At 54.1% G+C, this 23,241-nt stretch overlaps 10 protein-coding genes across 10 annotated transcripts; 3 read left to right on the top strand and 7 right to left on the bottom strand.

Moving 5' to 3' along the window:
- Positions 1 to 1,149: 1,149 nt before the first annotated feature.
- On the top strand, positions 1,150 to 1,566 carry BU26DRAFT_562880 (uncharacterized protein; the record flags this gene model as incomplete). Its single annotated transcript, XM_033833079.1, has 1 exon — positions 1,150 to 1,566. The coding sequence occupies one exon, from the start codon at positions 1,150 to 1,152 to the stop codon at positions 1,564 to 1,566; it is 417 nt and encodes a 138-aa protein (XP_033685919.1).
- Positions 1,567 to 2,537: 971 nt separating this feature from the next.
- On the bottom strand, positions 2,538 to 3,152 carry BU26DRAFT_603438 (uncharacterized protein; the record flags this gene model as incomplete). Its single annotated transcript, XM_033835422.1, has 1 exon — positions 2,538 to 3,152. The coding sequence occupies one exon, from the start codon at positions 3,150 to 3,152 to the stop codon at positions 2,613 to 2,615; it is 540 nt and encodes a 179-aa protein (XP_033685918.1). The 3' UTR covers positions 2,538 to 2,612.
- Positions 3,153 to 3,645: 493 nt separating this feature from the next.
- BU26DRAFT_517699 (uncharacterized protein) lies at positions 3,646 to 4,792 on the bottom strand. The gene is made up of 3 exons (XM_033828637.1): positions 4,657 to 4,792; positions 4,537 to 4,606; positions 3,646 to 4,479 (listed from the first exon to the last, which is right to left on the bottom strand). Exons 1-3 carry the CDS (start codon positions 4,756 to 4,758, stop codon positions 3,800 to 3,802), a joined length of 852 nt encoding a protein of 283 aa, XP_033685917.1. The 5' UTR covers positions 4,759 to 4,792; the 3' UTR covers positions 3,646 to 3,799.
- Positions 4,793 to 5,730: 938 nt separating this feature from the next.
- Positions 5,731 to 8,900, bottom strand: BU26DRAFT_529990 (glycoside hydrolase family 31 protein; the record flags this gene model as incomplete). The annotated part of the gene is made up of 10 exons (XM_033830930.1): positions 5,731 to 5,736; positions 5,832 to 6,156; positions 6,190 to 6,446; positions 6,491 to 6,698; positions 6,747 to 7,019; positions 7,071 to 7,278; positions 7,327 to 7,452; positions 7,501 to 8,208; positions 8,439 to 8,735; positions 8,879 to 8,900. The coding sequence occupies 10 exons, from the start codon at positions 8,898 to 8,900 to the stop codon at positions 5,731 to 5,733; spliced, it is 2,430 nt and encodes an 809-aa protein (XP_033685916.1).
- Positions 8,901 to 10,584: 1,684 nt separating this feature from the next.
- BU26DRAFT_273390 (uncharacterized protein) lies at positions 10,585 to 13,047 on the bottom strand. Its single transcript, XM_033821402.1, has 2 exons — positions 12,765 to 13,047; positions 10,585 to 12,715 (listed from the first exon to the last, which is right to left on the bottom strand). The coding sequence occupies exons 1-2, from the start codon at positions 12,894 to 12,896 to the stop codon at positions 10,790 to 10,792; spliced, it is 2,058 nt and encodes a 685-aa protein (XP_033685915.1). The 5' UTR covers positions 12,897 to 13,047; the 3' UTR covers positions 10,585 to 10,789.
- A 562-nt stretch (positions 13,048 to 13,609) lies between these two features.
- On the bottom strand, positions 13,610 to 16,108 carry BU26DRAFT_539508 (DUF1771-domain-containing protein). Its single transcript, XM_033831512.1, has 4 exons — positions 15,711 to 16,108; positions 14,916 to 15,661; positions 14,556 to 14,665; positions 13,610 to 14,431 (listed from the first exon to the last, which is right to left on the bottom strand). Exons 1-4 carry the CDS (start codon positions 15,858 to 15,860, stop codon positions 13,719 to 13,721), a joined length of 1,719 nt encoding a protein of 572 aa, XP_033685914.1. The 5' UTR covers positions 15,861 to 16,108; the 3' UTR covers positions 13,610 to 13,718.
- A 355-nt stretch (positions 16,109 to 16,463) lies between these two features.
- On the bottom strand, positions 16,464 to 16,928 carry BU26DRAFT_503517 (uncharacterized protein; the record flags this gene model as incomplete). The annotated part of the gene is made up of 3 exons (XM_033826700.1): positions 16,464 to 16,542; positions 16,593 to 16,723; positions 16,767 to 16,928. 3 exons carry the CDS (start codon positions 16,926 to 16,928, stop codon positions 16,464 to 16,466), a joined length of 372 nt encoding a protein of 123 aa, XP_033685913.1.
- Positions 16,929 to 17,687: 759 nt separating this feature from the next.
- BU26DRAFT_273328 (uncharacterized protein) lies at positions 17,688 to 19,103 on the top strand. Its single transcript, XM_033821400.1, has 2 exons — positions 17,688 to 18,396; positions 18,585 to 19,103. The coding sequence occupies exons 1-2, from the start codon at positions 18,139 to 18,141 to the stop codon at positions 18,951 to 18,953; spliced, it is 627 nt and encodes a 208-aa protein (XP_033685912.1). The 5' UTR covers positions 17,688 to 18,138; the 3' UTR covers positions 18,954 to 19,103.
- BU26DRAFT_591956 (uncharacterized protein) lies at positions 18,772 to 20,180 on the bottom strand (the record flags this gene model as incomplete). The annotated part of the gene is made up of 5 exons (XM_033834821.1): positions 18,772 to 19,495; positions 19,548 to 19,694; positions 19,785 to 19,887; positions 19,926 to 20,048; positions 20,127 to 20,180. 5 exons carry the CDS (start codon positions 20,178 to 20,180, stop codon positions 18,969 to 18,971), a joined length of 954 nt encoding a protein of 317 aa, XP_033685911.1. The 3' UTR covers positions 18,772 to 18,968.
- A 741-nt stretch (positions 20,181 to 20,921) lies between these two features.
- On the top strand, positions 20,922 to 22,920 carry BU26DRAFT_273331 (uncharacterized protein). Its single transcript, XM_033821401.1, has 3 exons — positions 20,922 to 21,914; positions 21,974 to 22,213; positions 22,267 to 22,920. Exons 1-3 carry the CDS (start codon positions 21,016 to 21,018, stop codon positions 22,823 to 22,825), a joined length of 1,698 nt encoding a protein of 565 aa, XP_033685910.1. The 5' UTR covers positions 20,922 to 21,015; the 3' UTR covers positions 22,826 to 22,920.
- The last annotated feature ends 321 nt before the right edge of the window (positions 22,921 to 23,241 follow it).

Here is a 23,241-nt window from a genome sequence, read left to right as displayed (position 1 = left end):
CCGGGAAGCTCCCTGCTTCAAGGCAATCCAAACCCTGGGACCAGCATCCTGCACGTGAACTACCCGACCCGTACCCTTGGATCCGCGTATTTTCTCTTTTGGAACGCATTATCTCTTTTGGGACAGTCCTGCGAGGTTGTCATCGATCTGCTGTGCAAGGAACACCATGGTTGGGATCTAAATCTTAATCCTTCACGGTTTCGCGCGCAAGGGCAATCTAGGGCGGGCTGCCGGGACAGTCGGGTCATCTTTTTGAAGTGTTTGCTCGGCGCAGAAATCGGCTCTCTCGGATTCGCGCAATTGCTGTGCTGCTGAAGATCGAGCGATCACTAGAACAACGGTCCTTCTGATCAAGCTCAGGCATGGTGTTGGAAGATGGTCACTCCGCAACACCGAAGCCTGTCAAAATGAATGCACCGCACGCCAAACGCTTCCACAGCCACCTCGGCCTCACCTCACGCCCTCGCATCGTCGCGCCATGAAACCGCGCCCAGAATAGCACTAACGCGCGAGCATTCTCTCACGCCTGATGCGGGCCATGCGCACCCGTACAGTAAAATGGCCCCTTCGCAAACGAACACAATTGGTCGAGCCGGGTGCTTCGGTGACTTTTCGCAGGCCGAATACGGGAACTAACGAGAGAGAGGGAAGATGATTGGTGATACGGCGGGTTTAACGAGCGGTAGACTGGATCTAACGGCATGCGGGATCGCGTTGGCGGATTGACCTGGGTTGTGGGAAATGCAAGGTTGTCAGACGGTTTTTGGTGAGGGGTGCAGAATGACTGCCTTGCCTTGCCGAGTCGGCTGAGGCGTGCCGGGAGCGTGTGGGCGGAGTACATAGATGGAGGCTTGGGACAGAGCTGTTCTTTCTCCAGGTCAGCGATTTTGTTGCGCCTCGCTGCTACGCAGTTCAAAACTCTGGACGATTGCGACGGTTTTGTAACTGAAAAGGACGCGACGACGGAGGCATAAGACGAGACAGCTGCGAACCCCGCGTTTCCGCCCGCTCAGTCAGCTCAGCTGGACACGACATCTCGTCTTCCCTTTCCGTTTCGCTCGATACTTTGGCATAGAAAGAGTTGGGAACGCAGATTCAGGAATGAAGACCCCGTCGGCCTTACCTATTACCTCAACCTCAACTTCAACTATGAGGCCATCATCACCACGCTATAGCGCCAACCGCGCTACCGTCTTCCTCGTCATCCTCGGCACTCTCGCTATCTTATATCAGCTCGTCGCGCACTTCCCGGCTGTGACTTCGAACATCGGTTCCGCGCTTCAACACGCTCTCCCGTCAGCCGCATCGTCGAACTTCTGCACCAAGGAGATTGGAGAGGGTGTGTGCTGTGAGTTGTTTCTTGGTGCGGAGCCTTGCGCGGACGAGTGCAGGAAGGAGTATGTGGATAGGGAGACGTTTACATTGACAAAGGAGTACGATGAGTGTGCGGATCAGTGCCTGGTCATGTACAAGAGTACGTGTGGGGAAGCTGAAGGGAAGACAGATGACCATGCTGAAGAGAGGGAACCAACCGTGCTGAAGGGAATGGACACTGCTACGCCTTGAGGAGAGTCCGACGACGGCATCATCAATGACCATCGCCACATCATCGCCCACGCGGAGAATGTTTGGATGTGGAGATGTGGCTGAGCCGAGTCCCGGTTGGGGGCTTGGCTTCGGTGGAGAGTCGGGTATCGGCACGGTGTCATCAAGTTCCACGACAACGAACCCCGACGATCGATCCTAAGCGAAATGATGGTGAAGGAAATATGGGACATTTGTCGTGCGCTCCGAGTCCAAAGGGAGCGTCTTTGCGCGGACCCGGACAGAACGGAAGACCCGACTCAGGCCGCTGCCAAATTATCGATCCACCAATGACGACAGCTACCGGCCTATACACCAACGCCCGCAAAGTCCTGTACTCGCGGCGAATGCGCTTCGGTACTTCGCTGTGGGCGCATACTAAGGTCGTCTCCTCCGGTGGACGCGAAGGAATCTTCCCGCTTTACACCGCTGGGCAATGCTCGTCTCCTGGATGGATAGACTTCAAGGACTAGAAGAGTTAGGGTCTTGAAAGATAGAATTTGGTTGCGGTTTTGAAGAGGTGCTGGTTATCTGGGCGGTAACGGTTTATGAGTCTGCATGAGGACAGAAGAGCTTGGATATACCCTCATTGATACCCACGTGATTTCCTTTGAGGAACAGATATCTGAAGATACCCCCGAATGAAGACTTCCATCTTTTCTCTACTCTATGACTGCTCACGGGGCGTCTTCGGCGCCTCTGGAGGAGAACGACATCGATTGCTAGGCCCAAAGACGGTGCGGACGGACTGTATACAGCGCTTTCGAGTGAACGTGGATTAAGATATGATAGGAAGAGCAGGAAGAAGCCACTAGGCTTGCAGATGGTAGTTGAGGTATGAAATGTGATTGGGCAGCTGCCCTCACGAACTATATGTGGAATGTGTGAACCGTGGTAGGACAGTGGCTTCCTATCTTGCCCTCCTCGCTATATTTTCCTCTTTCTAGTCGCGTCTGCTAATCGCGCTGACATTAATCCCAGATGCGATTCATCACGCGGTTCTGCGAGTACGACCATGTCCGTCTACCCTATCTACCGTCCGAGTCCAACCCCAGAACCCCTTCGAAAACAATCTCCTCCTTCCTCGCCGCCAACTCCTCCATGTCCCACGCAGCATCGGCGAACTTCCCATCCAACCAGCTAATATTCTCAAAAGCCAGCCAACGCACTGTATGCGCACTTAGTTCCAAGAGTTCATGATCGAAAGTAGCCAACGCTTTGAGATTCAAGGTTCCGTAGTACAACCATGCAGGCTGGAGAAGAACGGTGGCGATGCCATAGTAACTCAGTCGGTACTTGGGTCTCATATCCTTTAGCCGCACGAGGAGAGTACATGTTCTGATCTCGTAGCCTTCTATTGCATAATCCGGCTCTCTATCCGTACCAGTAACCATGACGATCTTCTTGCCCACTCCTGGAGATGCCGTGGCTTTGAAGATCTCGTCCTTGGCCTCCAGCAGCACTTGAAGCGCTTCAAGGCCATAATCGAGCACGATAACGACGTCCAATTTCTTGCTCGGAGGTAGGGTGTACTTTCCGTTTTCGAGAAGAACTGGAACGGTGATCATTGTCAGTCTGAGTGTGGTGCAGAGACTCATAGTCCAGCGAATGTGGTTTCATCATCGCCTACAAGAACCAGCACGCCGACGCCGGCCTGAACGAGCTACTGCGCCACCGCCCGGCCGGTCGATGTATCTGCGCCGTGAACGAGAACCACTTGCCCCCTTGCATCGAACTTGCGGGGGGGATATCCATGGATATGTCTCCAGACAGAGCTTTTTGGTGAAGAGAGTCCCCGTTTCTGTAAGAATCTGTTGAGAAGTTGAGACGATTAGAGGCTCACCTATAGTTCGAAGGCCAATTAACATGTTGTCCATAGGCTGACTACTAGATCACGGCGCACTTTGAGAAAGGAATGTCTTGTACACTAAACAGATATACTACATGGAGGCGCTTTCTCTTTTTACACCCGGGCTGACTGAAACATCGAGCATTATCGGAAAGACGTATTTCCATTATGAGACTTATAAGCCTTACTCTATCACCTGCTACGAAGGGGGGAACTTCCTCGCCCGTACGATCGTTTCTAGTCCGCCAGGTGATCGTTCAGAAGACTAACTATAAGCTTCCATTGCATGGATATCGGCGACCTCAGATTAAGTCATAACTCTGGGGTCGTCCTTAGGCAATACCCCAGCTACTCCTCCTGTCAACTCTAAAACCAATCGGTAACCTTGTCCCAGATCTTCTTCGCCGCGTCCTTCACCTCATCAACCAACTTAATGATCCCCTTCTTGATCAACCACTTATAAAACTCCACACAATCGCCTGCAGTCTCCAATGTCGCCTTCAACGCATCGACGCTGCCAAACAGCTCCTTCAAGCTCACCGTCTCGATAATGACCTGCCAGTCACTCGGCGGCAGCGCGCAAACCCCCGAACTGACATAGCACCCTGGATGCGTTCCGAACGCGAACTCCTTAAGAGCAGAGCACGTCGTCGACTTCTCGCCCGTGGCATACGGCACAAGATTCCGCTGCAGACACAGCATCGTCTTCGTAATCCACGCCTGCCCAATCGCGCTGAACTTCGGCGCCGCGTCGGTGAACTTGGTGCAGTACTTCAACCCATAACCAATCGGATAGCCGTCTGGTCCGCATTGCATGGTCTTCTCAAGGCAGTTGGGGTAGAACGTGCATGTGTTCTCGGCGGGGTTCGAGCACGAGGGTGGGTCGGCGCCAGCGGACTTGACGCAGCATTGGATGGTGGAGTCCCCGGGGCAGTGGCCGGGAACGAAGGAGCCAGCGCTACAGCCTTGGTGCGTGTGTCGACAGAGGGAGGTGGCGTATGGTGCGGAACATTTCTTCGGGACGCAGCATTGGACGTCTACGGGATCTGCGGACGTGGTTAGAGGATGGAGGATGGAATGGAAAAGGAGGCGGGAGGAGGTACCATTTGGGCAGTAGCCGTCGGGGTAGGCAATGCCAGCGCAGTTCGAGGTCTTTTGGCATGTTCCGGTCCCCTACAAAGTGTCAATTGAGGGTAGAGAGGTTTCGCAAAGTTAAGAGGTACCTCTGGCGCATCGCAATAATCACCGATCTCTCTCGGCAGTTTATGATTCGCAGCAGCCGCCATTGCCGCGAATGCAGTAAACGCAACCCCAAAGGCCTTCATGGTGCGATAATCTTCTCTCGGTCCTCGGGCTGTACTTTCACACTCAGGGTGCATGACATTCAAACCGTGAAGCCACCACAGCCCTTAAGTACCTGCGCCACTCCTCCGCCCAGCCATTGACGTCGGCGACCGCCTCCAAACACGAGCAAATTGTGTGCGTCTTGAAATAGCATCCACGTTGTACGAGCGGGGAAACACGAGAGGTCGAAAGATCTTCAGCTCGTCGCCCCTTGCAGCTGCGCGGGCCGGGAGGAGGCGCGGCTCGTAATGCAGATCCGATCGGCTTATTCGCACACGCTTCCTAAAGTAGTTGACATACTCATATCAAGTTCTAGCCAATAACCCCAGCGCTTTTACGGATGAAGACGATCTTGGGCCTCAGACCCGTCGTTGGCCGATTCGCTCGACTGCAGAAATTCCTACAGCGTAGAGCCGCTGACAGCCCATAATAGGTGCAGTCATATTTGCGTCTGTGGCGTTGGAAATCCGGGAATCGATCAAATAACCTGCATGAGCCGCGTTTCGAAACACGAGGTCCCATGTGCAACCGCAATTACCGCCTCGTACTGGCAACAACAAACATGGAAGACCTAGATCAGAAAGCGATAAATGCGAAGAGATCATATGACGAGATCATTCGACGAGAGTTTGAAAAGAGAGTGTGCGCACTCCGTTTGCAAGATGTATTTGGTCCAGGACTCGATCCAAAGAGGAAGAACACGAGATGTATTCAAGACTGCGGATACCACAAGACCTCGCACGCATGAAAGGTGCTAGGTGTGCCAAAGCAAAGGGAAACCTGCTCTTCACAGATCCACCTGCTCCAAGGACCCAACATCATGGCTCCACGGCCCATCCAGCCCTTCGTCCAACTCGTACTTCACCGCATCACCATCACCCAGAACCGTCAAGCTCGTCACACCCACCATGGTTGAAAACCCAAACGAGCCATGCATCTTGATCGTCGTCCCATCAAAGCTGAACTCAATCTCGCTGGTCCCACTCTGCTCCACGCTCTCTCCATCGTCCAAGTACAAGCTTCCGCTCGCATTGCCATCACCATCTGGCGCGACGAGCAGCTCGAAGTCTACGTCGCGTAGCGCGGTTGTCGTGTTCGCGCCGTTAACTCGCGCAGCGATGATGGAGCCGCCTTTGATGTGGACAGGGATGTCGCTGGTGCTAACGTTGGAGTATGTGATTGAGGAGCCGGAGCCGGAGACTTTCTTGAGTGTGAAGAAGTCGTAGAAGGTGTCTTGGGGGAGGTAGAAGGATACAGAGGTCGAGTCTTGCTGCGTGACAGGACTGACGAGGAGAGAGGGACCGTAGAAGAATTGCGCCTCGATGGCGGCGGTTGCCGAGTCGTCGGGGTAATGCATCCTGAAGCTACGGTTAGGGATACTGGAACGGGGAAAGCGACTGCTTGAAGCTTACCACAGGGGAGCCAGCATGGGAGTCCCGTCTACGGTCTGCTGATGCATGGCTGTGTAAATGTAGTCTAAGAGCCTGTATCGCAGATCGATCGCTTTACGGGCAGCGGCAGCCACGGATTCCCATCTATATGCCTCCTGAGAAATGGCGCCTGCGACATTGTGGTTCCTATAGAATGGGTAGAAAGCTCCGAGGACCATCCAGCGGGCGCAGAGATTCTCGGTGGTATCTCCGAGGAAACCGCAGACGTCAGCTCCGACCTAGCTCCGTTAGCCGTGCATCACCAAAGCGAAAGATATCTTACCATTGGAACCTGGAAAAATGAGACGAATTGCAGAAGATGCCGAATGGATGTGATATATTGGTCCCACGCCGAGACGTTATCTCCTAGCCAGTGACCAACGTAGCTTCCAGCGCCGACGAAAGTGCTGCGAGTGATGACCATCGGTCGCTTGCCTGGACGCCTGCTGAGCATAGCCTGCTGACTCGTTTTGCTCATCATCGTGCCATACCTAGAGAACGTTCAGTGTCTACCCACATCGTCGAGCAGGCTAACTTACAAGTTATGTGTATCATACTCTGCATAGCCTCCTTGGTGAATTAGATCGGTCCTTGCCGTCTTGTTGCTCAACACGTCGAAGGTATTGTGGATAGCGTATTTCGGGAAAGTCAGGTTTCGTCCACCAAGTCCGATCCTTGAACCACTAGCCTGGCGAGGAGAAAGCCTGCGAGCTTGTACGTTGGTCGCCACGTCTGTGTCTTCGGACGCATCTGATTCCGGGTCTGTGCAAGGCCACACACAGAAGTTTGACGGCTCATTCATGTCAATCCATCTTCAGACGGTAGTCAGTAATCCGTGCCAGTATACCGGGAACTTCACTCACAACGCATCGATATCAACGCCAGAGTCCGGATTGAAGAAGCTCTCAAACTCGCTATTCCAATACCCTTGGGCGTTTTCGTGGAACCAATCGGGAAATGCGGTCACGCCGGGCCAGACTCTACCCTTGTAGATGCTTCCATTGTTCATCTTTAAGAAGATGTCGGCTTCTACGCCGTTGTTGAAGGCATCGTAGTCCTGATAAGCCACGGCTGGACCCGTCAGCTATGCCTGATGATAAAGTTGCGTGCTATACATACCCGGGTCAACCATTACAATGTAATGTTGGTCATTGCTGTGCAGATTATCCACTAGGCTTCGCATCTTGTCGAGAGGAAATGTGGCTCCCAGAGTGAAAACCTTATACTGGTCCATGTAGTCGATATCTACTTCATTTAGCGCACGACAGGCTAGGTAATTTGCTAAATACATACCAGTCCACATGGTCTCCAAAGGAATGCTAGCGGCGCTGTAGTTTGCAACCACGGCAGCCACTTCGTCGGCACTCGAGTATCCAAATCTGCAGTTATGGAATCCAAAGCCCCAGTACGGCATCATCGCGGCTTTGCTCGTGATCTCACTATACTCTCGTGAAACATCGAAAGGCGCGGGGCCGGCCAGGAAATACAAGTCGATGATCCCGCCTATAGTGTTGTATTCCAGGTACTGACCATTGTCTTTGTTTATCTTAATGTCCATTCCGTTGCTGTTGAGAAGAAGAACGCCATGCGTATTCCCGGAGTCCGCCCTGTGCTCGTAGTACACCGGATGCGTCCCGTACAAATTCGAGTTTTGCGGGACAGCGCCTGCATCCCGAGCCCATAGTGTTCGGATATAGTTCGAAGTTGGTAGTCTCAAAGAGTCCGTATGTTCGCCGAGTCCATAGAGCGATGGATTGTCAGGTAAAGAAGTGCGAAGCCGCACGTATTGGTCCTCGAAAACGGGAACGGAGCCCTTTGTGCTGAATATAGTCTCATTATTACTCTTTCGCGTTACCGTAAACGAGAATGGCTCCTCTTCTATTGAAACGTCCAGTTGAGATGCGTCGGATCCGACTGAGCCCGTCGGTCGGGGGACGACAAGGTCGGGGACCTGATAGACTTGCTCATCCTTATCGTATATTGATACATGTAGGCGAGAATCTAGGCTCGGTTAGCATCGCCGTCAGATGTCCAGTTCTCCGGCTTGGTCTTGAGTTCTATCCTCTCTTTTTGACACGCTTCAAATACATCATGATTTGATGACGATGAGATGTGTGTGGATGAGTTCACATCCAATCGTGCATTAGCCAAAGGGGAAGCTGAAACACCGCTTATACTTCCCCCTCGTCGCAAACTCCCTGACCATGTCAAACACATGAGAACAAACACACCTGTCTGGTACTCCGCTACGAACTTCAGCTCCTGGAGATCGTTCCCGTAGATGTTGCATCCCGAACCAGCCAAGGTAAGATCCGCCGTTATCTCGCTATCTGACTGTTGGACATTGCTGGCTTTGTACCCTGGGCAGTCATCCGCCCTCCTGAGTGGTACGGAGTTAGTCCAGTGAACAAAGCTGGACCACAAGAAGAGGCAGGACTGGAGAAATGTGAAAGAAATAGGCATGACGTGGGCGAAGGTTGACGAGCCATTGTTGGTAAGATCGAGCCATGACTGCCCTATATAGTCGACTACAAGGGACGCTTAGCATTAGCCCTTGTCCATCATCACAGTGCCGAGTAGCCATAGCCATGGTGCTCCGGTGCGTGCGCTCCCAGGTGGTCGGCCTGGTTTCCGCAGCAAAGCCGAGATTAGGTGTGGAGCGGTCTCTTACAGGTCGTCACGAGCGCGTCCATTGTGTTGGATTTTATGCCAAAGTGCCCCGCTGGGCACAGCAGGTACCGGGTCGCAGTGGGACCTGCCGAATTAGGTCTGTTTGAGAGATGGATTTGCGGACGAGTAGATGATGGAGGAGTGGTCGGAGGCGGTTTTTCCGGGCCGTAGTTTGCCTTGGCGGGTTGTTGTCAAGAAATGATCCACCTTGCATGGCTAGGATTTGGCTTTTCGGCCGATAGGGCGATTTCTCACGCGTTCTAAATAGCAGGATCGGCTGCCTGGAGATGAAGAGAGGCAGAGCCCACCGACTGTGCCTGCCAAGCACCAGTTTCTCGCGCTTAAAGGGGTCCTCAGGCGTGAGCAAAGTTTAGCGAGATTCTAATAAGCTTAAAGAGCGCGTTCTGTGCCTGAAAGCCCTAACAGTGCATCTGAGAATCCTCTCTTAGTCATGCGTTCACGCCGTAAAGAATTCTGCTCGACCTCCCTTTCATCCAAAAAAGGCTAGCGTAGGATGAGCCGCAAACACCCCTACCCGTCGGTCACAAGCCACCCGTCATCCAACAACCTCATCTCCATTCTCAGGAGATCTGCCAATAGTCGCCCAAAGTTTGCACCTGCACTCCGCACGCCGCGTGCTTTTTCGCGTCATCCCGGACTGACCCTCTTTCATAGCCGCACAGCCGACGTGGTCGCCAATAGCCAGGGGAGACCTCGAACGCGAAATAGAACGCCCAGATCCAGGAAACAGCACCAGGAAAGGCTCCTGAAGCCAGACTCAAAGGGGAAAGCACATGGATGCCGGATAGGAGATTCCTTTATTCCTTAGCCATGGAAGAGCGGGTATCTATGCGCACGCGCTGAAAACTGGGGTTGCCGGCGAAAGTCTAAGGTGCAGCGACGATCTGCGCGCCGGCTATTCATCACCACGACTTCCATGGGTACCTAGGTAACGTGCACAGTTGAAAAGTTCTACTACGTCAAGGTCCCAAAGCAAAAGAGGTCAGGTGGAGAGGTCGAGTGGTTTGCTGCATCTGCCCAGATGCCCTCCCTGCCCTTCCACACGTCACTTGTTCACGGCAGTATCACAGCTTCCTCTTGCGTAAGTCGCACTGCAGTCTACGCTGTCACCATTTGCACCTCCTCTTTACACGTTTCTCTTCGGGTACTTGCCTGTAGTCTTCGTCACTGTTCCGGCCCAGCCACTCATGCGAATGCGCAGCATCCGCAAGACTTTCCATCCATACACGGATCGACGTCCGGTTACTAATTGAGTCATTGATTTCCTGCTTCACGTTCTATCAATCCCCCAGCTGCTTATGACCTATACAGAAATCTTACTGATGTTCGGGTGCCTTGTACGAATTGTCGATGAATATCGGGTCACTTGTGTCATGTGACCTCACGGCTTTACACGCAAACGTTTCTTTTCGGTCTCCTTATCTTGCTTGCAGCACAACTATCAGAACAAAATCCGTGGAGAGCGCATCCTTCTAATCGCTTGTTATCACTCCAGCGATGCCTGATGGAGACTCGGCAAAGCCGTTTTTGGAGTTGATTTCCGTTAAGAGCATGTTCGCTGCAGCACAGGAGGCCACATCACTCGACCACCACGTGTCGAACGCTGAACACGAACCAGTGTACTTTTACGCCGGTGTACAACTGTTCGAGCTTGAATTGGACGTTTGCAAGTAATGTATATCATATCCCATTTCCTAGGATGCTATTACTATATCGATGAAGGTTTCCGACTAATAGCAGAATCCTGCGCTGCTACGTATACGAAATCGGCGCGTCAGGCACCGCAGACGATTTCGCTGCACCGAGTACCGAATCCTCTGCGTTCGTCAAAAACGCTCAAATTGCTTTCGTTGCTCGGCGGGGTATCATTATCTATTACGCTGCTCGCAGACTACGGATCTCTCTCATCACTTTGCTCGGTTGTTGCCTCTGCCTTTTGGTTCGATGCTTGGGCGTTACCCTTGCCAGCTGGTTCAACTGAATCCCGCCGTGACTCAGGCTTTCCCTCGCCTAGAAGCTCCCTAATCTGGTCCAGGTCAGATTTCGCTGGTTGCAGCGTTGATGGCGAGTTTCGGGGACCGTTGAGCGGGGTTTTGCCGTGGGCTCTCTGGGTTGTTGTATTGATGGGCGGTTTTCGCACCTCACGTGCTCTCCCTGGGGTATCACCCGGCCGGGGACGTTCCCAGGCCTTTGTGTCTACGCGGCTCCTATGCGGATGAGCCTGGCTGGCGCTGGGTGCGGAACTCCTGCCGGTCGCGGGAGAGGTCTGGCTGCTGACTGCACCTCTCGTGGAGGAACCTCCGGGTCGAGGAGCTGGCTGAGGACGGTTTTGGGCTCTTATGTCTACTCGGCTCCTTTGCGGACGGGCCTGCTCGGCGCTAGGTGCGGGACTCCTGTCGATCGCGAGAGAAGTCCGACTGCTGACTGCATCTCTCATGGAGGGACCTCCGGGCCCAGGAGCTAGCTTAGCGGAAGTGATACGACTTCCTCCTCGCGAGGAGGGCGCGCTTAGGCTTGGAACTGGATCCAACTTTGGAAATGGCGTTTGTGAAGACTTCAGAGACCGCCTCGCAGGCGGTGGTGGGGAAGAGGAAGGCCTCGTTGCTCGATCATGCGATGCCGATGCGTCCGGCCGACGCACTTGCTGGCGGTGTCCACCACGTGAAGCAAGATCGGGAGATTGATAGGAGACTGTTGGTGTGGGATCTTGCTCGTCGTATCCACTGTTTGAAGCGAGGTAGGGAGATTGAAGGGAGTTTGTTCGCGTGGCATCTTGCTCGCCATGTTCACTATGTGAAGCAAGGTAGGGAGATCGCAAGGAGCCTGTTCGCGCGGGCTCTTGCTCGCCGTCTCCACCATGTGTAGTAACGTAGGGAGATTGAACGGAGCCTGTTCGCATGGGATCGTAAGAGCTAGAGGTGGTATAAGATGCGTTTCTTGGGGTGGGCACTGGCGGTGGAGGGGGCGTAGGCTCAAGCTCGGGCTCGGGCTCGGGCAGGAGATCTGTGTCGCCCACTGCCATATACTGAATGTGCAGCTCGGTCGTCTTCGCGTCCAAGCACGTATCCGGAGGTCTTGAATCTTGATTTGCAGGCTTAACCGTTCGCCAAGGCGCGATGTTCATTCCCTCCCGGCTCTTCGCAAGAGGCGGCACCGTACTCTCCCACTCCGCGATCTGCGTCGCCTCTCCATTACCACCCGGTTCCCAAAAGTTCCTAACTTCAGGAGAAAGGAAGGGGCTGGAAGCGAGCTTACTCACGTTGAGCTCGGAGCGGGTGACGTCGATTAATTTGAACGTCTCCAGTTGTTTTTCGAGCTCTTCATCTTCTGGCTCCGGTGGTGTGTCTTCCCTCTTCTTGAAGATGCTGCCGATGTGGACTCTCTTTCGTTTGGACTTGGAGCGCAATGGAATGGAGGAGGAGACGCGACCTACTTTCCTCGCGGGAACGGCAAGAGGGACGGGAGGCCTTTGGGCAATGGCGTTGCCGACTCTGTCTCGGGGGCTCGCGTTGGTGTCGTCCACGGGCTGCGGAGTGGGGGTTGAGGGTGCTAAGGAAGTGGATGTTGAGGGAGTGGACACCGAGGAAGCGGAGGCTGAGGGAATGGACACTGAGGAAGCGGAGGCTGAGGGAGTGGATGCTGAAGGGGTGGATGCTGAAAGACCGGACACTGAGGGACCGGACACTGAGGGACTGGACGCTGACGTGACCCTAGACGGATGCAGTGAAGCGCTTGCATCTTGTGTACGAGGAGGACGAGCTGGGTTTGAACGCGTGTCGGTTCCAAAGAGGGACGAGCTGGATAGGGCTAAGGCAGTCTGCTCTACTGTCAGCGGTATCCCGTGCAGGCACGAGGATGTCACGAACCGATTCTTCCTCCGAGGAGCGGCGTGGCTCAGAGGCGTCGGGCGTGTCGTCCACCTCCTGAGCGAGCTGTACAGCCGCCTGCCTCCCCCGATGGCGACTCCATGAGTTGTACCACTTCTTGTTACTGGCCATGTTGAATATATGTAGAACGCAAGTGACAGGGCAATGAACCTGGCGATGTGTGCTTGAAGGGCGTCACAACACAGAGAGCAGTCGGTGCATGTTTGAGAAGCAGAAGGGGACACCGGGTAGAATCAGCACATTATATAGACACCACCTGGCGAGGGTCACAGTACCTCAAATCTCAGGAAGGCCCAAAAGGGGCTTCCAAGTCTTAACTAGCAGGGGGTTGTGAGAGGGGGTGCTTCCTCACCCAAAGGTACGCCAATTGCTCAAATGTATGGTTCCCATCGAACTTGCACTGCCCCTTACCGGACCGGGACACTGTGCGGGGAGTCAAAAATCACGAGCGGGGATATCTGAATTGAACGACGGAGAACTGGAAACAAGACTGCGCTCCATTTAGATTTGAGAAGCAAGCTGCTGTTGATTCTTAAATGCTTCTAAACTGAACGAATGCCTTCACCCAAGTGCAACAAGATAAGAAGTCAAGAATCCCGTATATATCAAGACCGTATTGGAAGCTCTATGATGCTCAGGAGGCGGGTAGAGTAACTTCAGGATTCGTATGTCATGTGCATATTTATCCACTGCGAAGCCGTGCTTACAAGAGTTCCATGGGAGCGATTAGACAATAGTGTGTCAGCTCAACAGAATCTTCTTTGCGTGTGGATACCTCAATCACTCATTCTCCACAAGAGCAATCAAGGTTAAATATATTGGCTCCACCCTCTGAACACTTTGAGCTTCCATTCACTAGCGTCTAAGCCGCTTGTCACTTGGGGTATCATTCCGCAAACCATCCCCTTCTTATCAACAACACATCATCGATCCTCACATCACCACACAACAGCCCTTAAGCGCCCTAAACAATTTGGGCAACCCTTTCTTAACCATCTGCTCCACCTCATCACCCTGCTGCTGCTGCTGATGGCCATGTTGAGCTTGTCCATGATGCGCCTGGCCCGCGTGATGCGGTTGCCCACCATGATGCTGCCCCGGATACCCACCAGCCCCATAGCTCGGCGCAGACGGCGGCGGCGGCATACCATGGACAGGGCCGCCCTGCAAATTCACGTACATCCTCCCCTCATTCTCCTCCGTCGCGTACTGCAGGCCCAACTCCCGGCACACCTGCTCCACCCTCGGCTTAATCTTCTGCACATGCCCGCGACTATGATTGCCCTTCCCCACAATGACATGCAAATGCGTCTCGCCCCTGTTTCTCGCCGCCCGTATGCGCTCCTCTAGCACGTCTTCCGCTTCTTCTACGAACAGCCCGTGAAGATCGATCGTGTCGCCAGGCACGCGATCAGCCGAATTATTCGCGCGGAAGATGTAGTCACGCGCCTGCCGGTTGTACTGATCCATTTTGGCGGCATGTCGCTTGCCTTCTTCGCTGAGCTCGTGGGCGCGCGCGCCGTCGCCGGACTCGTAGGCTTGGTGTGCGCGGTCGAGGCAGGAGGAGCGCTTGGCGGCTTCTTGGCGGGCGAGGTCGCGTAGGCGGTCATATTCGGCTTCTGTGTCGGAGGAGGAGTGGTTGAGGGCTACGAGGGCTTAGCAATGGCGCGTAAAGCTTGGGGTGGAGGAGCTGGGTAGGGGGAAGGGAGCAGTGAGGGGTGTAGACATACAGCGAGCGCCTAATTGCATCATTTTCATAGCCATGGTGACGAGGATGGATGTAGAGAGTGACTACAGCGGTATTCAACTGTGAACGTATCCTGCCGTTGTCGCTCCTCGAATGCGGAGAGGAGGCGGATGATCGACGCTGCCAAGAGATCCTGGCTGCCAGATCGCGCAGGGGCCAGATTTATTTAGATAGTGTGCAGCTTTCTAAGGAGTCAGAGCTGGGAAGAAAAGCAAATGAGACCGTACGAAACGTGGCGCTGGTGGGATTTCATGAAATGCAGACGGCTCTGGAATTCAATATTAGAGCTTCTGATTTCTCTTGCAGTGTCTACTGCAATTATCTATCCTTTTGACTCTGCTAATCCTCTGGCGTCCACGCAGATGTATAATGCAGATCAGAACCTAATCTTTGGCCCAACGAACACAATCAGAAATGCCACTACCCAGAGTCCGAATATCATCGCATATAGCTTCAGTCGAGCCCACCAGCCCCTACCCTCAGTCATTCGCCGTAGTCTGCCCATCCTCTGGCCTGCAGCTTCCATTCCCTGTGTGTTCTTATCCAGTCCCTGAACCGCTCGATCCAGTACGCTCTTGTCTCCTTCTAGCGTTGAGCGGAAGTGCAGCGATTGCTGTTTCAGCTGCTTCGCCATCTCCAGCAGGCTCGTCGTCAAGGTCTCCTGTTCCCCACGATGATGTGACAGTATGGCTTCCGTGTGCGCAGCTGAGGGATCACCCGTCGTGGTGGTAGGTTTTGTGGGGAACAATGAGCTGCCTGTCGTTGTTGCCGCTTCGTCCTTCTCGCCTCCCCCTCGTCGCCGCAGTTCAGATGTGAGACTCCTTGCTGCATCCTGGAGGGCTTCACTGCCTTCTCCGCTAGTACCAGAGACTTCGAGACCGGCCTCGGCTTTCACTGCTGGCGCATATGAGGGAAAGTTGTCCTGGCCTTCCTCCTCTGAGTCCACCGAGCCATCGTCCGAATCTGAGTCGTCTAGCTGGTTTAGCTCGTATATGCGCTGGTTGAGTTGTTTGATGAGCTCGCGTTTCTGCTGGAGGTCGGTCTGCAGCGCGGATTTCTTGGATTTGGAAGGGAGGGTCGATGCGGAGTGTTCGAGGTTTAGTAGGAGGATTCGCGCGTACTCAATGTTCTTGGCTAGGCATTAGCCTGGCTGGAGTGCTTCAAGGCATAATACTCACAGCGCCGACTTTCGTACGCTCATATCTAGATTTCCTAAGCTGGGGAGACGGCTCCACTAGTACTATATGCTCAAGCCTCGATAATATGCGATTCAGGTTTATCGGCGTCGGGTCGGGATACCCAGAGGGCGACCGCGTCCTTGTGCCCATGTTGCCTACCTCAGCGCCGTTGCGGCACTAAAGCTTCCAAGGTCTGCAGCTCGGACCTCGATCCAGCTGTTATTCCTGATCCTCTTGCCCTCCTATACGGATCTAGCGCTGGGCAAGTGCTTTGGGTCGCGAGGAGTCCCAGACTGGGTAATGCGATACGTCGTCGCCGTGAAGGGAAATGGAGGGGTTCGGGGGAGAGGTATAGGGTTGAGGGTCGTGTGCGATAACGGGACAGGTGTCAATGTTGGAGATTCGCTGTTTGGGAGCTCATGAACGCGTCCATGCGTAATTGGGGAATCTGGCCAATCGCAACCATGTGGGTCCTTCCCCGCGTGGCCCAAGCTCTATTCACTTCACGTTTCTGGGAACCAACATGACAGACCCGATGATGGATCGCAGCATTATTGAATTGTGTCATTCATTTCATTCATTGTCCGTAGCCTGAGATATCCAGCCCTAGCCTTGAGACTTCAAGTACAATCTCATATAATACATCGTAGACGTCATCGATAAACTGTGAAGCGGATCGGAAAGCTCTCCTGCCTTTGAAGAACCAATCTCGCAAAGTATCAATTTGGTAACGTCCCTCGCAATATCGATCCTTCACTGGCTCAAGGTCGTCGTGTCCCGGGCCTGTTTCTGTGCCGGCGGTGACTGTGGACTAGCCGGCCCACGCGTGAAGCTGGAAACCAGTCAGTGCAGTCATTGCTAGTGGAGTTTGAGGCGACTCACTTGTTCCACGCCCTTCCAAATATGCCGACCTTTCCGTATGAGTCTTGCAAGCTGGCCCTTCTATTCACGCTCTGCTCATCGGTGGGCCTCTTGAGGGCTTCGAGATTTGCGAATCGGTTCGTTACGGAAGACTAGCGGAATCAGCGGAAGCAGACAAAGCGCATGACGTTGTACCCTTCGTCGCTCTGTCGGTGACGATGGTCCAGAGCCGATTGAGGAGTCGGATGCCCTTCGGTCAGCATCCTGCTTGGGGCCCTCGGGCATAGCTGGCGTGGTATTGTCTCCAAAGACTTTGTGAGTCTGGGAGGAGTACTTCTGGTGGAAGGGAGAAGGCATTCTGATGTTCCTATGGGGAGCTTGGAGAGATTTGATGGAGATTTGTGATGAGAAAGACGATGAGGGTGGTTGAAGCAGACGAGAGGTGTGGCAGAGATAAGGACTCAGCTGAACGGTTGCCCCTCAATAGAGATGCCCCAAGTCGTATGAGCATTACGCAGGTGAAGCACGATCGTGCCAATGAGCTACCAGGGACCAGCTTCCCCGCAATCCGCTTGCTAAGCTTTGACCCTGCAGTACGGTAACAATGACCTGAGATAAAGGACATCACCATTGTATAGTATGATCGACAAATAAGATCTCCCATCGCGGCAGCAAAACCGTATAGATTTCGCGTCTTACGAGCAATGCTCGGAACAAGAGCCGAACTTTGAGTCCAATCTGAGTCCTTCGACGTCGTGCTCACGTGCTCAGCTTAGCAATCTTGCGCATTGTTCGGAACCAGCGAGGCAGTCGTCACCGAGCAACTGGGTAGTGCGATTGGAGGGGGCCACAGAGGCAGATCTCTCGGACGCCAGAGGAATGCAAAGTTCGGGCAAGACCACCGCGGAGGCTGAACGCCTTGAAAGACTGGCGTCTTCGGTGTATCAGTGAGGGAGATCCAAGCCGACCAGACATTATTCACTAGACCGAGGGGCATGACGCATCTTTCTAGGGTATACGCTTAGGTTCGGGATGAAGCAGTGGAGACTGGCCGCCGTGTCATGGAGGGTAGTGAGAGTTTATGAATCCCTTGATGTCATGCTCGACGGTGCCTGGCCTGTTTCTTCATTTAGAGTGATACGAAAGCCCTGTCGATCTTTAGCAATCGTCATGCCTGGGGTTTGAGGTTCAAGGGGATGATATCATCAATGCCAAGCATTCGTGTTTGGTCTGTTTGCTTCCACATGCCGAGGTGTTCCCGCTAAGCGATGCAAACTCGACCACAAAGCCCGCGGTCAGAGCCACCTACACCAACCTACCGTCTTCGCGATGGTCTCGCGTCGCGTCCTGAGGCCGGAAATTGTCGATCCTGAATAAACTTTGCACCGTCGCAGTTCGATCACGGGAGTCTCGGCTTCCGACCTTCACGAGCAGGTTGAAGCAGAGCGGAAGGGTGGGTGCGCACTTTTTGAGGCTCAGCGAGGTTGGGCAGCAATCCCTCTTTCAGGCGTCAGATTGACAGGGACGTTCCGCTTTGCCCCGGTTACTTCCCCCAAGCGATGCTGCCATGCTCTTACCGGACGAATTCCAGGCCTTCTTGGTGGTTCACCTTTCCAACTTCATCATCCCGAGTATCTCAGTGATCACCGGAGACCTGAGACTCGAGAATCGGCCCGTCAGCCAGGGCGCCACCAGCCTGTGGCAGATGAGCTCTCGTCTCTCTTACCGCTCACAGCCTTCTCATCGAAAAGTGGTCCATGAGAATCGACCGGCCCAACAGAATGCAACAGCTCCATTATCAAGCAATCGACACCCTCAAGCCCAGGTACGTCAACCTTATTTTCGACATCGTTGCCATTTCCATGATGAATCCACAAAATAAGCATAGTTCAACCGATGGTCTGTGGACCTCTGCGGAGAAAACAGCATTGTCTTTCGCTCCTATCTGATCTCGCCTCTTGTCCCCGTACGAATGATGTGTTGTTTGACAATTTCTGACTGAAAGCAAGCTAGGACGGCGCGCCCCAGGACCCTGACAGGTCTAGAGGTATCATGGAGGGCTCGTGGCTGCTGTCCGATCCTTCCACACCCGAGAGAGCCGGGAATGCTATGCTGCTTGACAACAGGTCGCACGTCGAGCCGCCGATGTCATATTGTGCGACAGCTGCCCTGGATGTGATTGCTACATCTTCTCTGTGTTACTGTGAATATGCGCCTTATTCTATCATGCGACTTGTCAATATGCAGCCTTCGCAGCGGCTGGCGACGCACAATCAATCGCGTCGACCGCGGGCGGTAATTTCTACACGGCCTGGGGGAAGCTTCCATGCCGCCAGCGCAGTTGAGACGGCTGAAGGGAAACGAGAGCCGCCTTCCACTTGACCAAGGCCGTCTCAATCAATCCCTCACTTGCTGGCCTACCGTGCGAGACGCAGCAGTTAATTCCTCGTGCTGCGCGCTTTTCTCGGACAATCTGGAGGCGGTCTGTAACAGGCTTTTTTCTCGCGGACCCTGGCGCGGAACGAAAAAGCAATACGCAATTGTCGCGCACGGCGCTGGCCTGAGCGGACCGCAGCAGCGTCGCGACGTTGGCGGCGTTATCGAGCCGTGATCCCCTTCTCGCGCTTGGCAGAGCGCAGCGAGGATCCCTTCTGGAAACGCCGCTGTGCAACACAGCACGGATGCGCAATTCACTTCGAATTTCACAATCCTGGACCTGTGCTTCCGGCGGCCGCTCTGCATATCGCCGAGGGATGGCGTCCAACCATGATGACGGCGCTTCCCACCGTCCAGGGCTAGTGGTGCCGCGCACCTCTCACGCCCACCGTCAGCAGAGGATAAGAACGTGGCGGTCCCCGTCCCAGGCCGCGCTGGCCAATCTGCCTTGGACGAGAGAAGGACCGCAGCGACAACATGGCCCCACCCTTTGGATGAGTTGGCAACCCAGGCGCTATCCCCTTTTTGGTCCGAGCACACCGCTGACCGGCGGCCCCCTCGTGTTTTGGTTTTCAGCGCCCCCGCCCACCTCGTCGCTCCTCTTTTCCTCCCTCCTCACACCTCGACTACGACACTCGACACTCGCACGCATCGCCCTTTCTGACGACACATCTGTGCGAAAACCGCCTGTTTTGTTCCAAAATTTGTAGACACGACAAGAGCCCTTGCTCAGGATGTCAATTCGGAGCCCAGTCGGAGCCCTAACGAGGTACTTACTGCCCAATGGTCTTATCCCCAAGTCGATTCTGCTTGAAGTTTGCATTTTCTGCCTTTTCTTTGCTTGAACACCATGTACTCTACACGTCTTGTACTCTCCATTCTGTTTGCATTGTTTTGTTTTTGTTTTCGCCGCCATACAGCAGCCAGACCACCATGCGCCGCCAGAAGCAAGCCGCTGGACTCATCATAGCCGGAGTTTTTACCGTACAAGGGGACGTACCATGGCCACTTCCTTTTCTTCTCTAACCTTCCCGCGGATGCCTGGATTTTGTTCAGAAATTACAGCCGGATTTCCCAAGGGTCCTGCCGTGTCGTTGCAACGGCCGTAGTTCGACAAACCATGATCGTAATTCCGGACACCAGGTTCGGAGCTGCTGTCAGAGCTTTCGACATCTCGGTGAGCGCGTGGAGCGACTCCTCAACAGGTCACTAGACCCGGATCGCCTCCGGTTGCGGCCCACCCGTTACCAACGGTACGCTGTTCAGAAAGGCCGAGGATACTATGCCGCCGTGTCACGGCGACGTCGTTCAATCATGTTCTTGTTCGACGGAGCACAGTGGCCTATAACGACAATGCCATAACGGAGCCGTCTTGTTTCCTGATGCGCTACACGTGCCGGAGTCTACCATGGTTGAGCCACAATGGATGCGCCTCCAATGGATCAGAGCCAGGAAAATCACCCAGAGCCACTATTCATGGGAGTCCCGAAGCCTCGGATATCGTTGATGTTTGGAGTTTGGATGGGTTCGCACAATGTACGTACTCGAAGGCTAGTGTTTGCCTATCGTCCACCCAGCTCCATTGATTTGATTACTGACTTGTAGCGTGCTTGTTAAAGGAGAGTACAAGGTCAAGGTTGCCGTTTGCGAATTTTGTTTCCCCTGTTTCTGTTTGTCTGGCCCCATGAATCTTACTCCCCACCCTGGAATGGATATCTGCCACATGGACTTCCACGGATTCTGTGCCTACCAAGGACATCATAACCAGCAGCCCTTCCAAATTGCAACTTTATCGAGACGCACTCCGCCTTCCGCAGTCTGTCGGATCCGGCTGGTTTTTTGCGATTCACCTCAGGTGCGTTCTGTAGATCCACGTCGCCGAGATTTACGCTAATGCTCTTTCCTCGATAGGTTCCCTCATGGCACCGGTGGGCCACATACTAACATGGCGCTTTCCTTTTGTTAACAGTCTTGCCAAAATTCCTTTTGTTTTTTTCACACGCGCACTATGTTTGTTTTGACACTGACCCCTCCGTTCAGCGACTTTTCCGACCCCTCATCGGACTGTTTTTCTTATTCGTACATTGCCAAGTGGACAGAGGACATCCCAGTGCCTGCCATATCCGGAGAGGATTTGTTTTTTTCTTCAGAGTTCCAGGACATGCACGGATCCGATGCTTTCGAGCTAAAGGATACCGCTTCTGTTCACAGCATGGACAGTGCATACCAGAGCCAGTCATCGGGCGCCAGCCGGCGCGGAGCCCCAGCGGCACAAGGATTTCAGCCAATGCCTGCCCAGGATAGCCGGACCCTAATGGCTAATCAGTTCATGGGGAGCAGCAGCATATACTCCCCGTCAATGAGCTCCGACAACATCACCGGTTTTGCGGATCCACAGGACATGAACCAGATGCATCTACCAGCCGCTGCCGGAGACATGGAAGCCGGAGAACGGGCGTTTGCTTATGCTAATCTCTCTACGGGCCAGGACTACTCCCACCATTCGACCAACAACGTTTCTCGTGTCGCGTCTGGGAACGCGATCAATCTGGGTTATGCCTGGAGCCCTGCAGATACCCAGCTTTTCAGCGGGGCGTACGGGTACCCATCGTATCCCAATTCCACGCAGGGCATGGATCCTACGTTGTACTCGAGCCAAGACACGACCGAATTGATGTATACCGCGCCGGCACAACCGCAAAGACCGCCGAACAGGCCTCGCATCGACACGTCCGGCCGCCCAGCCGCAACCCGCAATCCCCCGTCCTTTGCGGCCTCGCATGATTCGCGACGGGCTTCAATGAATGATGCCAGCTATGGCGCCATGGTCATGTCGCCAACCAGCGCAGTCGATGTTCACATTGCGCAGACCTCGGAGTTGGGTCAGCAACACCTAGTCGAGCCACGGTGAGACATTTGGCCCACCACAATCGCTTTCGTGGAAACTGTGCTAATACACCTCGCAGGAATGAGAAAGAGGAAACCGCCTCCACCTCCCTAGCCACCCAGTCGGTCCAGGACGAAGATGATATCCTCTCGCCCGCGGATGCTGCCCATGCCAAGCAAATGGAAGAAGAGCAGAGCAAGGTAGCCCGAAACCACCCTCTGTACCAAACTTCACCGGATAAAGAAGGAAAATACCACTGCCCCTACGAGAAGGAGCCGGGATGCAACCATAAGCCGACACCGCTCAAGTGCAACTATGAGTAAGTGGACCTGCAATTAGAGCGGTTTGGAACCTGGACTAACAAGCGCGTAGCAAATACGTGGATTCACATCTGAAGCCCTTCCGCTGCAGTAGGAATGTATGCGAAGGTATCCAGTTCTCTTCCACCGCCTGCCTCCTTCGCCACGAAAGAGAGGCCCACGGCATGCACGGTCATGGATCCCGTCCCCATCTCTGCCACTTCCCGGATTGCGACCGGGCTTCGGTGGGCAATGGCTTTCCTCGCCGCTACAACCTCTATGACCACATGAAGCGGGTGCACGATTTCACCGGGCCTACGACCGACTCGTCCCCCACCACGACACAGGGTCAGGCATCGGGCAACCGCAAGCCCTCTTCGCGGAAGCGAAAGTCGACCGCGGACGAAAGTGGCGAGAAGCGTCAAAGGGTCAGCAAACCGTCAGCTCAACAACAACAGCTTCAACGGCGCCGAACGCAGTTGGAGCATGAGTTCTTGAGCACGAAGCAGAGCCTCATCAACTTCTTGACCAACCTCAACGGGCCTAATGACCTGAAAGACGTCGACACGCTCACCAGTGACTTCTTCCACCTTCGTGACATCTCGACCAAGTTCAAGGAGGTTGGTGGCTGAAGGCCCGGATCACACGTGGACTCCGTCTGCCGTGACGCCAACTGCAAGGTTTGTTCACATGCCGGATCCGATCTCCTGGATGTATTTCTTCGCGCCATGGACCCGCATCGCTTCGTCGCATGGTTTGCTTTCTTTCAGCGCCGACATGGAGCCCTGCCCAAGGAGCCAAGAATCATAAATCCCGTGCCGGATGGATGTTACCGGATCACTCCCATGGATTCAAGAGCCAAAGGACGTGTCCAAAGCCTTGGACTGGAATGCCCAACGGATCAATCGCCTCGTGCGACACTCCCATGAAGGGACTAAAGGGACTATGGTCCTGCTCATTGCAAGAGGGATTGGCATGAGCATATCACGGCCGTCTGCACCAGATTGTTTGTTTGGATATAGACTATTGTTGATGTTTGTTTGTCGTA

This window comes from Trematosphaeria pertusa (genome assembly GCF_010094035.1).
Source record: "Trematosphaeria pertusa strain CBS 122368 unplaced genomic scaffold BU26scaffold_5, whole genome shotgun sequence".
Taxonomy (NCBI): domain Eukaryota; kingdom Fungi; phylum Ascomycota; class Dothideomycetes; order Pleosporales; family Trematosphaeriaceae; genus Trematosphaeria; species Trematosphaeria pertusa.
This window is presented reverse-complemented; position numbering and strand designations above follow the sequence as displayed.